This window comes from Carcharhinus amblyrhynchos, chromosome 20 (genome assembly GCF_965287045.1).
Source record: "Carcharhinus amblyrhynchos chromosome 20, sCarAmb.v2.hapA, whole genome shotgun sequence".
NCBI classification, from domain to species: Eukaryota; Metazoa; Chordata; class Chondrichthyes; order Carcharhiniformes; family Carcharhinidae; genus Carcharhinus; species Carcharhinus amblyrhynchos.
This window is the reverse complement of record NC_137343.1, coordinates 23198626-23213119: the sequence shown is the minus strand read 5'-3', so window position 1 is coordinate 23213119 and position 14494 is coordinate 23198626. Positions and strand designations below refer to the sequence as shown.

At 43.9% G+C, this 14494-nt stretch overlaps 1 protein-coding gene across 1 annotated transcript in view; it reads left to right on the top strand.

Moving 5' to 3' along the window:
- The window catches only part of emid1 (EMI domain containing 1), a 355515-nt gene that overhangs the window by 193273 nt on the left and 147748 nt on the right, over window positions 1–14494 (top strand). The window contains exon 4 of the mRNA XM_080208227.1: window positions 825–911. Coding sequence (XP_080064353.1) covers window positions 825–911 — 87 coding nt within the window. The remainder of the gene's footprint in view (window positions 1–824; window positions 912–14494) is intronic.

Genomic DNA, 14494 nt, shown 5'->3' with positions numbered 1-14494 from the left:
GTGCTGTGAGGCAGCAGTGCCAAACACTGTGCTATCCATTGTATAGGAGTTGTTGGGAAATATTGTGACAAGTCTAGGCTTGCAGAGGTGAGAAGCACCTCCTGGCCCCACATTGAGGTTAGCGTTTAAAAAATGCATTTAAGGCCCACTGGTTAGATGGCAACCGACTCAACTCCTGCTAAATTTGGATCGTTGAGCCATTTATTATCAGATTCAACAGGTCTGACACTTGTTCCAGTTGGGTATCCTGGACACTTGGGAGTATTTGGCATCTAATTCAATAGACACATCTGTTCTGATAGGCCTTGAATCATAGCATCCTTACAGTGCAGAAGGAGGCCATTCGGTCCATTGAAGGCCATCTACAATCCCCCTACTCCTATCCCCGTAGCAACACATATTTACCCTACTAGTCCCTCTTGACACTAAGTAGCAATTTAGCATGGTCAATCAACCTAGCCCACACATCTTTGGACTGTGGGAGGAAACAGGAGCACCTAGAACAAACCCATGCAGACAAGCGGAAAATGTACAAACTCCGCACAGTGAATGACCCAAGCCGGGAATTGAACCCAGGTCCCTGGCGCTGTGAGGCAGTAGTGCTAACCACTGTGCCATCGTGCTGTCCCAAACACACATTCCCACTGTGCAACTTCTTTGTCTAAGTTTACTTATCTGATGCTGTTTAAACATGGCAGTTTTGTGAAAGGTAGTATTTTTCACTACAAAAACTTAATATTGTTCACTTTAATTTGAACTTTAAAGCTTGCCAGTTCTGAAGGGAGGCATTTGGATGTTAAAACTTATCTTTTGTTTTATTTCAGAGACTGGAAATTTCCTGGAAGCTTTGGATGGTGGCCGGCAGGTGTCTCACATTCGCAGATTACACACAAAAACAGGAGACCTTTCAAGTAAGAATTTAACACAACTTGTAGTTCAAGATCAACTAGATTGCAATTAAGAATTTGGTGACTGCATCAAATGGTTTACTTTCTTGTTTTAGGTGAAAACGAATAGTTGCTTAATTGTAGTCAGTGCCATTTTTGTTATGATCCAGTTTGTTCCCGACATAAAATATGTTGTGTAGACAATGGACTAGATTCTGTGGTCAGTAATGAAGCATTGATCCTCACTGTTGACCTCAAAGAAAGTTGCTGCGAAGGTCAAACGATCTCTGCAGTACAGGTTTCCTCTTTCCTAACGTCAGGTCGTGTCTGGCTCAAAGTCAAGCAGATCTCAAGACTTCCAGCAACAGCGATGTCATCAAGGATGTTAAGCAGCCAATCACATTGATGTATTCTCACAGACAGCAAACCAGGAAGTTAAGACCACCAAATTCTTTCATATTTAAAATTTTAATTTTGCAGATGTTGAAATATATGATTGGGACGTACACATGGGGGCGGATTTCATGGGAAAGGGGAGGTGGCAGGGGAAATGCCGATGCTCCCCCAGTTTTCAAGCGTAGGCCAATACCCAACACAGCCCAGTGAGCAAAGAGTGGGAGTGAGCTCAGCCCTCAAGAGCTGCCAGTCAGCCTGATTGGTCCACAGCACAAACAGTCCCAGCCAAATTCAGCAAGGAAGAGCAATGCCATCTGGGGTGAGGTATTCCTGTGACTAAAGGGTGGGAAGGGACCCAGCAATCTTTTGGGACGGTGGGAGGTGGTGGAAGAGTGGGTTTTGGAGGCTGGGGGGTGGGGGGGGGGGGGGGGGGGGGCGGGTGCGGGTGCGGGTGCGGGGATGGAGGGGGAGGTAGAAGGGTGGGTTTTGGAGGCCAGGTGAGAAGGAACAAAAGAAGGGTGTATCATCCTTTTGGGACAGTGCAGTGCCCCTGTAGCATACTGCCCCCTACCCCCGCGCCCCCCCACCCCCCGGGATTCCTTCTGCCTTTTAAATGGCTTGCTTGAAAAATTGTATTATTGCACGGGCAGCATGTCATCTGGGTTAATTGGCTTATTAACCTTCCTTAATTACTTAAAAATAGCAGGCTAATTTCAATGCCCGCTGACCTACTGTGCTACGAGAGATAGCTCAGAGATAGTCAGGAGACGCTGGGCTTGCCAACTGTTGTACTTTACAAGTGGGGGAAGGGAGCTCACGAGATTAAGGTAGAAACAGAAATATCAGAAACATTTAAAAGTTCTTTCATGTTTCTAATCTATTTTATGATAATAGAGAAATTTGGCTTTCAAAAAATACTCTTTCAGGGCCAGTGAGGCTGTACGGCAGTAATTACAAACCTACTACGAGTGAGGTAACAATTGCACCTCACTCAAAATGGCGTATCTTTTTCAAGGGTTTTTGACAATGATACTAAGAATGGAAAAAAGTCACCAGTTTGAAGATTTCTAATTGATTGCCTTCTACAGGGGTGGAGGGGAGGGTGAGGGTGAGGCAGTGTTGCTTCATCAGCACACCCCCTGAGGAAGAATGGAAACACTGAGAGCAACCTCTGGATTTCCATGTTAAACCTCCAGAAGTTGCTGTCACTTTCTGAAGGGTAATGGCAGTGAACGTCAACAGTTTTGTTGTCATTGGGAAATTTGGGCCAATGTAGTCACAGGTTATAAAACCAATTATAGGTTGCAAAGATCAAGGAGAGAAATAGCTCCTCCTATGAAATCTGAAAAATTCGGACAATGTCTTGTGACGCGGGTAGGTCAGAGTTCACAGGTCAGGGAAAATTACTGTGAGCAGGGGGAGAAACAGACAATCCACCCCACTGAAATATCTCCTCCAAGGCTGGTGTCCCTTCACCAAAACTTACATAGCAAGCAACAGGTACTTCCTCATACTGAGTGAAAACCTGAGTGCCAGTAACCCTGACACTCTGCACTATATACACAGGCATGGTTCCCTGATTAGACTAGTCATTACTGCCTTAATCAGGGATATCTTTTCGTGTTAAACCATATAAATAAAATCAAACCAACTAAAAAGGGACAGCTCCCTAAAAGGAGGGGAACCACCCTAAACAAAAAACAAAGCGGAAAGGAAACTTAAAACGTTGAATTAAAATGTGATTAAAGGTGTCAATAATACACCCCAGTCCCTGCGGTGCCCAGTGGGCACAGAAGACTTCAACTCTGCCCTCAGACACCGCATGCGTTCCCTCCCCAGGGACATCCAGCTGCGAATATAGCTGCGGTAGAGGGGCAGACAGTCCCCTCAATTGCCCTCTGCCTGGACCTGTAAATGGTCCTTAATCAAAGACCTTGTATTCTAAGAGATCCACATTTTGGGCCTCATTAAAGTCATTACACCTACCAATGAAGATCATTTTACAAGGGTTAGAAAAGTAACATAAGATCAGGGAAAAGCTTTAGAAAGTACTTGTGTATTCTCATCATTACTACCCCCTGAATATTCATTGACAAATTAGTTGAATAGAATATTTTGATTCAAGAATTTTTTTTGTGGGAGGCCTGCATGTTGGAGCAAAGAATCCTGCAATGGTAGAAATTATGTTTGATATTCTGTAGTCAGGTTCAGCCCTGTTAGGTTTGAGATCTAATATAGAGACTAGGTCATCAGGTCAATGGTAGTAATCTAACTGGAACTGTTCAATAACACATCTTTGTCCTAGCACAGTCAGCACAAGACTGGCTGGGCAAGCTCCGCCCAGGGTGAAGCTTGAGTCTCTGGTCACCTGACTGTTCTTTTAAACGTGCATGCCGCAACATACATAGCAAGCCCACTTCCAGAACATGTTAAAACTATGACCAGAACTTTCTTGATGTTCAGGCTGGTGGGATGTTCTGGTCCTGATGACAACACACACCCACCATGGGTTTCCCGTTGACAGCAGTGGAACCAAATGATCCCCTCTGCTGGCCAACAGCATGCTACCTTTTGCAATGAGAAACATGCCACAGGGAGACCAAAGAATCCCACCCTGTATTTTTGTGGGCACAGTGAGAAGACTCACAACACCAGGTAAAAGTCCAGCAGATTCATTTGGTATCACGAGCTTTCAGAACGCTATTCAGGCGAGACTTCTGACTGTGCCCACCTCAGTCCAACACCTGCATCTCCGCATCATGTGTTTCTGTGAGTATTTCAAGATGAGACGTGGAACATTTTCTGCTTTTTTTTTTACATAATGGGTGGCTGTTCATGCCAGCGGGATTCTCCCATCCCATTGCAGTGAATAGAGATCTGGCTGCACACCAAATTCTCTGGCAGCAGTAATGGGGTGTGAAATTCCAACCAATGTCATATCAAACCGTCCCAAATCATAACAAACCATCTGATTCAGGAATACTGTTGGGAATATTTTAATAGGCATTCGTAACGTCAGTCTGGGGAGAAGAGAACAAATCAACTGGGGTTACAACTCTTGTTAACTGGCCAGTGAGCTCTGTTGGGTGTTTATTGGGTTGCATATTTTGTGCATTGTGTTGTATGTGGCGAAGTGCTTGTGCATTGTTGTGGAATATTTGTGTGCACCGTGGCGTGTGTGTGTATGCATTGTGCATGTATAAACATAGTAGAACAGATATGGGCTGAACTACTTTCCACAACAATGAACAGGTTATTGTTCACAACCATTTCTTTGCGTTTGCGGATATAAAGAATCATATGAGCGTGGTAATGTGACACCAAAGGCCTTTGGCCTGTTTGAGTGCATCCATTCCGATTGGTTTTAATCAGTAGAAATCGTGGTATTTTAACTCTGCATTGAAGTCGATTACCCATACCTCAGTTTTATACTGTGTAACACAAGTACTGCAAAAGCTTTCTGTTACCTAGCACACATGTATCTAGAACAATATAACTGACAATGTAATCCATATGGTTGAAACAGGATAGTGTTTTGGCTCATTCAGACTGCGCTGAAAACGATGCCATGAGATTTTTCACAGGCTGACTGAATCATCCTATCCTGTTTTCATAGCGATACAATATATTGGAAATGTATACAGGTATTTCTCATAATTCCTGCTGTTTTATTGCTCTCACAGTTTAGTCGCATAAATCCTACCAGCAACGTACAGTGTGCCATTTAAATGGAACTCAGTGATTTCCTGCACATCAGACTCTTCACAAATAAGATAAACGGTTTCAATTTCTTGCAAACCAGTTTAGAAAAGAAAGCTCACTTTCTGCATCCCAGGTTACCAATCCTCCAGGATTGGCCTGGAGTCGCCAGCAACTGACACTGCTGTATGCACCCCATAGGGACCTTACAAAATGTTAGCAGTGTTTCCCATAAAATCCCTACAATACAGAAGGAGGTCATTCGGCCCATTGAGTCTGTACCAACCACAATCCCATCCAGGCCCTATTCCCATAACCCCATACATTTACCGTGCTTATCTACCTGACACTGGGATCAATTTTAGCATGGCCAATCAATCTAACCCACACATCTTTGGACTGTGGGAGGAAACCAGAGCACCCACAGGAAACCCACGCAGAAACAGGGATAAAGTGCAAACACACAGTGACCAAGGCTGGATTCAAACCAGGGTCCCTGGCGCAGCAGTGCTAATCACTGTGCCACTGTACAACCCATTTTGTCTGTCATTTATTTTGATTATTTCTCATTACCAGATAGAAAGATATTGAAGGTAGCATCATCCAGTTTGCTAATGAATCTTTTTGCTTTCCAGTTGGCAAAGAAATGTGGTGCGCCAGCAAATGGCTGGAGGCACAGCACATGATGAAATCTCTAGGAACACATTTAAGTTTATTTATTCATCACAAGTAGACTTACATTAATATTACGTTACTAATTACATTAATAGACCTACACTAATATACATTAGTAATGAAGTTATTGTGAAAATCCTCTAGCTGCCGCACTCCAGCGCCTGTTTGGGTACACTGAGAGAGAATTTAGCATGGCCAATGCATCTAATCAGCACGTCTTTCAGACTGTGGGAGGAAATCGGAGCACCCGGAGGAAACCCATGCACAGAGGGGGACAATGTGCAGACTCCACACAGACAGTGACCCAAGCCTGGAATCGAACACAGGCCCCTGGCGCTATGAGGCAGCAGTGCTAACCACTGTGCCATCGTGCCACCTCAATCACAGTTGGCATGTCTGCTCCCAGGTCTGCAAAAGTAATGGAAATTGACAAAAAGTGGTAGGGTCCCAATTCAAAACATTATTCCAGTCTTTGCTTTGAAGTGCCATCCTTATGATTTAATTAGATCTCCTTTAATGAATGTAAAGGATAATGTAGGAGTATGCTTTGATTACTATTAACTACTCAAACCTTTCTGATGATGAGAATATTAGAAAATGGAGAAAAATAGCTGCTGTGGCTTTACTATTGAAACAATTGCAAAAAATTGTGGCCTAGGATGTCCATGTTGGGAGCACAGGTTCATACATCAATCTGCAGCAACTTCTACCAAAGTAGAAACAAAGTCATTATTCAAACAAAGAGGAAATAATCCATTGTGACAATGCTTTATATGTGTCTCAGGATCTCCTGTTGTGTTTCTTACCCAATCAAATCAACTTTATAAAAAAAATTGTTGTTGTACAGTGGCCAATTTCATATCAAAACCTTGCTGACAGTAAGTGACTTTGAACCTAATCAGAGGGAAGGTCAGGGAGAGGCTGGGCCTCCAACCTGCACTTCTCCTGACCACTTATATAGTACTCTCCCTTCCCCCAACAAACCAACCTCCAACTAACCTCTGGCGGAGCATTAAGTTCTGCATCTATCTCAACAACAATACCCTGTTTATTTGCAAAATCCTTTCTTCGATTTTGGGAATACTGTCCACTACATGAAATCTATGACTATGCTGTTTGATATGTTTTGACATGTAATTGTGTGCATCCTATGTGAATGTAAAAAAAGCCAGAATTAGTTCTGAGTTAGAGACTGAAGATATTTGGTTCGAATTACACACTGATGATAATATGAGCAGTTTAATTGAAATAACTGAGATGTCATCAGGCCAAAGGATATCTAGTAACGCAACGCCAATGAAAGAAATCAATCTTTGTTCACTTAACCACACTCTATCCAAGCTGACCAAGCTTTAGAGATGGAGCATTCAACAATTGGGAAATATAAATCTGGAAGAACAGCGCACAGTGGTGCAGTGATTAGCACTGTTGCCTCATAGCGCTAGGGACCCGGATTCAATTCCTAGCTTGGGTCACTGTCATAGAATCCCGACAGTGCAGAAGGAGGCCATTCAGCCCATTGAGCCTGCACCGACTACAATCCCACCCAAGTCCTACCTCCGTAGCCCTTCATATTTATCTTGCTAATCCCCCAACACTAGGGTTAATTTAGCATAGCCAATCAACCTAATTTGCGCATCTTTGAACTGTGGGAGGAAACCAGAGCACCCAGAGGAAACCCATGCAGACACGGAGAGAAAGTGCAAACTGCACACAGGCAGTCACCCAAGACTGGAATTGAACCCGGGTCCCTGGCGCTGTGAGGCAGCAGTGCTAATCACTGTGCCACCGTGCCACATTGTCTGTGCGGAGCCTGCACATTCCCCCTGTGTCTGTGCGGGTTTCCTCCAGGTGCTACTGTTTCCTCCCATAGTCCACTGGTTAGGTGCACTGGCCATGTTAGATTCTCCCTCAGCGTACCCAAAACAAGCACCGAAGTGCAGCGACTGGCATATTTTCAGAGTAACTTCATTGTAGTGTTAATGTAAGCCTACTTGTGAATAATAAATAAACTTTATTTAATGCCCTTTTCAGCTTTAATTTCTTATTATCATGTGTACAGCACAGGAAGGAATGTTATTATAAATAAGGCTGGTGAGTAATGAAATTATAAATGTGCAGCATATGGCACTACTTCACCACTGGATAGGATCATAAATTCCAGCGGTGATAATGGGTGGGATTTTCCGGCTGTTCACGCCGCGGGATTTTCTGGTCCCACTGCAGTGAACGGAGATTTGGCTGAGCCTCAAATTCTCCATCCCTTTTTGCAGTGGCGGTGGGGCGTAAAGGGCCCAAAGTTCCGGCCAATATGCATTTTCCATATCTCTTTATTAGCAGCAGTTGGAATGCAAGGCTCTTTTCCCGTAAGATAACCTCAGTATTTGTGTGTGGGGAAACCTTGCTAATTTCAGTACCGGCAGAAACATTGTTTTAGGCATTACTTTGTACCAAGCACGTTGTATCATAAAATGGAAATTCATTAATTTGCAGGACAATTTTGGTTTGCTCAGAAATGACTTCAGCGAGTTGTGCGGTTTCAGTTAGAAGTCAGCCTTACCTGTCTTAAATTAAAAATTATTATTTTCCATGGTGTGACTGGCTGTTGAGGGAGATGACAGTAACAATTTATTGTTGAGTTAAGCGTTGAGAATACGAGGTAGCAGGAGAGGAAAGTTTTGCAGTCTCGGATGATGAGGTACAGCTCTTCTTGCAGCATTTGTCAGTCCCGATCTTCCTACTGATGCATAGCTGCAAGTGATCAAGTGCTGTTCCGTTGTAAATAAGGGCCAGCATTTTACCGGCACACCCACCTCGATTCCAGGGACGGGCAAGGCTCAGAGAACGGCATTCTCCGTTGGCCTCGCATGGGATCGGATGAAACTCGGGCAGACATGCCGGCTAAATTCCACCCCAAAGAGGTCACAGACCATGAGAGTGAAAAACTTGAACAGTTTTCCACCTTGGGAGATCATTAAGCGCAGATCCCAAGTTAGACTTTTGTGCTGATTCACTATGTTAGCAGATGTACTAATATGGTGGGGACAACTGTTTCCAACACAGAAGTGTTTAGTTGAATGGGTAATTTACTTATCAAAGATTATTCTATAAACCATCTTTCCTTATGTCTTTCCTTCCTGAAGCTAGTTTCTTCAGATCTGGGCTTTGGTGAGAGTAGCAAATGCCCCTATTGCTTGAGATCATTGCCCACCAGTCGAAATCTGTTTCCCCATTCATATGCTGCCCTTCCCTTTGACGGTCAATTGCTTTTGTCAAGGTCTAACCCTGGTGACTGAGCATCCAGGATGTTCCTGCTGTGCGTAATATCCTTCTCCTTGTTTGCCGGGCCTCCTCTTAACCCTATTCAAGCCAGGTTTTGACACAAAGTTGAATGATTATTCTACACGGTAAGTCTGACCTCTGGGCTTTTTCTGGGGGGGGACGTTTTGGAAGGCTGAAACTGTGGAGCAGGAACAGCCTTTGTCTATTCTGATGGGCAGGCATTGCGTTTTGGGTACAAATCCTTCTAATTAAAGAACGGTTCATGCAAGCTGTTTTCTGAACTTCAGTACGACATATGCATCCAGCAGAGAGTTTTGTTAGTAAAATAGTTACCTCACAGACCACACAGTGAAACACAGAAATTGCTGTTCACAGCGATGTGAGAAGGCATTAAAAAAAAGCTGTTAATAGGCCTGATGATGCAACAAATCTATTTGTCTCGTGCGCGTAATCTGAATGAGTTAAGATTTTTACTGCCTTACCTGTCACAAGGTTTGACTTTATAACACAGTGATGTGTCCGCTAATGAAGCAGCAACTTTAGAATGAAACATCCTAATTCCTCTCAGAAGTTTGGTAGTAAATCTCCCTGCGTACTTGTCCATTATTGCTTTTTGTGGGACCAAGCTAAGTGCGAATTGACTACTGCAGCATGGTGGTACAGTGGTTAGCACTGCTGCCTCACAGCGCCAGGGAACCGGGTTTGATTCCGGCCTCAGGTCACTGTCTGTGTGGAACTTGCACGTTCTCCCTGCGTGAATTTCCTTTGGGTGCTCCGGTTTCTTCCACAATCCAAAGATGTGCAAGTTAAGTTGATTGGCCATTTTAAATTTCCCCTCAGTGTCAGAGGGACTAGAGGGTAAATATGTGGGGCTATGGGGATAGGGCTTGAGCATGATTGTCGTGGGAGCACGTTCCATGGGCCAAATGGCCCCATTCTGCACAATGGGGATTCTATGCTGCATTGGATGGAATGGGATATCCTGATGATGTGGTTAAACACTATGCCTGAAACTTTTCAGCTGTTCCCACCGGTGGGGTCTACCCATCCCACCAACACTGCACGCCCAGTCACGGGTTCCCCAGTGGCAGAGGGTGTGAACAATGAGAAAACTCATCAACAGAAGCAGGACTGAAGATCCCATCGCTGGGCAATGGTGGGTCATTTCTGCCACTGCAAAACAAGATGCAGGAGCGCATGAAAAGTCCCACCCCATTTGAATTAGATTTTTTAACTGACTTTTTTAATATCTTGCGCATGGAAGCACTTAATTTTCAAATAATTCTATCATGTTCATTCAGTGTGAAACTTAAATATTATGCTTCCCTCCTAATGGTTAGCACTGCTGCTTCACAGCTCCAGTGACCTGGGTTCAATTCCCAGCTTGGGTCACTGTCTGTGTGGAGTTTGCACATTCTCCTCGCGTCTGCGTGGGTTTCCTCCGGGTGCTCCGGTTTCCTCCCACAGTCCAAAGATGTGCGGGCTAGGTTGATTGACCATGTTAAAATTGCTCCTTGGTGTCCTGAGGTGCGTAGGTTAGAGGGATTAGCGGGTAAATATGTCGGGATATGGGGATAGGGATTGTGGTCGGTGCAGACTCAATGAGCCAGATGGGCTCTTTCTGCACTGTAGAGTTTCTATGATTCTATGAATTTTGTCTCCAAGGCTCCTGATCTTTGGTAGTGTTTTCCACTTGCCTGAGGTATATTAACATTGGGCTGCTCCATGGAGGCCTTCTCCTACTTCTTGACCCTGTCTCTAACCCAGGCAGCATCCAAAGCTGTCTCTTTCTCCTTGACCTAGCTAGTCCTGAACCTGATCCATCACCCCCAAGGAAAACAGTATTTTGCTAGTCTGACTTGGTGAATATCAGCACAGTGCACTCTATGGACTCATACAGCTCCCAAGGTAAAGTAGTATCCCTGACCCAATCCAAAGTGGTCCTGAAGAACCATAAGGTGGTCTGTTGCTCCAGAAACAAGGCCAGAGTTTAAATACCAGCAGGCAATCCCCTGCTTATTCCAGTCAGGAGGCCACTGGGAAGTGACAGAAAGTCAGGTGATCCAGACGACAGGAGATTGAGCGATTAACTGTTGGGAACATGAAAATTGTCTTTATCGTACCTTGGGAATTATATTCCATGATTTCAGTAGTTTTTATGTGAGAAGAGTGATCCGTGGGTTTGATGTCAAATGATTTTCATCCTCAGAATTTAAGCTTACATAATTGATCCCTAAAACATTTCAGGCAGAATTTTTTTGGCCCACTTGCCATGGGGATCATAGCGGGTGGGACACAGACTATGCAAATGTCCGTTGACCATAGATTTTCTGGATTTTGGGGCGGTACAGCTGGAAAACCCCACCCTTTGTGTTTTTAATGTTTTGTGGCGGCGCCTTGTGCTTCCTTTGTGTACACCTAGTGTTCTCAGTTTTCACAACTTGCCTATATTTTAGCCCCTTTGTCATATTATTGCATCTGCTTCACTTTTATTGGTGAAAATTGAACAAATACGGGACAATTGTAGCGGTAAGAGAGGGAGAAGTGAAGTGTGAATTATCCCAGGCTACTTCTATGTTCCTCAATGGAATTGGCAATGGTTTGGGAATGATTTGGCTCTGAACTTTTAGCAGGAAAAGTTGGGTAATGCAATAAGGGAAGAAGGGAGCTTTCCAGTGCATGGCACAGGGTCAATAGCTTATTCTTTCTTTATAACGGTTGAGGGAATTCATTCCTCATTAATGTCGATGGGGAAAACATCCAAATTATTTGGACTACATTTATAGTTCACAAACCATCCTTATAGGGTAGATCGGGTGACTTCACATTGTTGAGTTGGTCAGACTTTCACCTCTTATTCACTAGTTTCTGGCACTGCAGAGATTTGAGCATAAAAGGCAAAGCCAATGCTCCAAAGCAGTACGGAGGGAATGCTGCACTGTTAGAGGTGTTGTCTTTTGGATGAAATGTTAAACAGAGGCTATGCTTGCACACTTGTGGGGAGGTGGTGGCACAGTGGTATTGTCACTAGATTACTAATCCAGAGATCCTGGGTAATCTGGGAATCTAGGTTCAAATCCCGCCATGGCAGATGGTGAAGTTTGAATTCAATAAAAATCTGGAATTAAAAGTCTGATGATGACCATGAAAGCATTGCCAATTGTCATAAAAACCCATTTGTTCACTAATGTCCTTTAGGGAAGGAAATCTGCCATCCTTACCTGGTCTGACCTACATGTGACTCCAGACCCACAGCACTGACTCTTAAAATGCCCTCTGAAATGGCGTAAGAAGTTCAAGGGTAATGAAGGATGGGAAATAGATGTTGGCCCAGGCAGTGATGCCCAGATCCCATGAACGAATAAAGAAAAAGAGTGGGTAACCAGATTCCTTGGGACTTCTTGGAAGAAGAGCAGGGGAGTTCTTTCTGGTGTTGTGGCTCTACCCCCCTCCAATCAGCAGGACAAAAATAGTTATTTCTCACATTACTGTTTGTGGGAGCTTGCTGCGTATAAATTGGCTGCTGCATTTCCTACATTACAGTAAGAAGTCTCACAACATAAGGTTAAAATCCAACAGGTTTATTTGGTAGCAAAAGCCATTAGCTTTCTGCCCTTTCGTCAGATGAGTCATTTCCTACATTATGATAGAGTCTGCACTTAAAAAGTAATTCATTGGTTGTGGAGCGTTCCAAGATGTTTGATGTCATGAAAAACGCAATATAAATGCAAATCTTTCTTTCCTCAGTATTGCATCAGCTGCAGCTGGATTTTGTTACATTTGACCATGGAACAACTGGATTTGTTAAACTGTGCAACATTCCTTGTTAAAGAGAGATGAGGGTTACAAGGGAACTGTACAATTAGAAAGCTGACTCACAACTCTCAAAAATGATCACATGTTGATCAAAGGAGCCAAGCATGGACTGTGGAATCCCAAACGAAAGCCGTGTAACATGAACTTCTAAAGCTCCAAGCTGCTGGACAATCAGGTTTCCACATGTCCAGTATTCATGCAATGATTTTTCAGAATATTCCCACAGCTCTGAACCAAGAGATGATTTCACACAAATAACAACAACTTGCATTGATGTAGCAACTTGAACTTGGTGCTCCTCTGAAGATTTTTTTCTCTCGGACTAAACCAGATGCCCAATCAAAGAAGGGGAAGCTAGGAGAGGAAGTCAAACGCTTGGTCAGAGCAAAGGATCTTAAAAGAGGAGGAGGTGAAGAGAGCTAGGGAAGGAGTTCAACTGAATGAAACCTGGACAGCTGACATTATGGCTACTTATCAAAACATGGAGAATAGAAACTGAAGAAGGCCACTCAGCCCCTCAAGCCTGCTCCGCCATTCAGTATGATCATGGCTGATCCTTTACCCCAACATCGTCATCTCATTCTTTCCCCAAACCCCTATATGCTTTTAGTGTTTAGAAATCCACTTACTTCCTTCTCAGATATATTCAGTGACTTGGCCTACATGGTCTTCTGTGGCAGAAGACAGGTTCACCACCCTCTGACTGAAGAAGGTTTTCCTCATCTCAGTCCTAACAGGCCTACTCCACATCCTGAGGCTGTGACCCATTGCTCTAGAACCAACCTTTCCTTCCCCTCGCCCCCGGTTAGAGGAAACAACATCCCCGTATCCAGTCTGTCCAGAACTTTATACATTTCAGTGAGATTATGGAGAGAAGGGCTGGAGAGATGGACACAGGATCAACATTGGAGCAACATAGAGTTCTCAGTGGGTCGTAGGGCTGGAAGAGGATGGAGAAAGTGAGACCATAAAGAGATTTAAACATGAAGATGAGAATTCAAACTTTTAGGCATTGGGAGACCGTGAGCTAATGTAGGTCAGCAAAGAAGGGGTGATTGATGTGTGGAGTCTTGTGCAGTAGAGGATATTGGCAGCATGGTTTTGGATGAGCTCAGGTTTCTGGACATTGGAAGCTGGACAAGAAGGTATTAAATCAAGCTTGACTGTGCCAAAAGACATAAGTGAGAATTTGAGCAGTAGATGGGCTGAGGGAGGGATAGAAGTGAGGGACTTACAGAAGTTAAGGAAGGTAGTCTTGGTGATAGTGAGGCTAGGACTCGGAAGCTGGATCAGGGGTTAAGTACAATGACGAGGTAGGGAAGAGTCTGTGTCAACCTGGAATATGGCTGGGGAGCAATGGAATCATTGGCGAGGCTACGCAGCTTGTGCCAGATTCACATAATGAGCCATTTACAGTAACTTGGCAAAGTTTCACTTTGCACATATTACCAACTGAAATTTTCTGCATCTGCACTTCAATCTGGGCCTTCCTACCTTTCCGCGAGTGGCTTGTTTTCATTTAGCACTTGCTGCTCAGCTTAAATGAAGTGAACGATGAACTAATAAGCAAACACTGAAAAGCTTGTAACCCAATCTGAACCAATCAATAAAAACATTCTATTGGTTGTTTTGAGGATACGACACAAGTTCACCTTAAAAACTACTGTCAGTTTTTCTCCCCCTCAATGTTCTTGAACTTGTAACAGCTGAAAAAGTGGTTAACAGGAGTTGGACTGGAT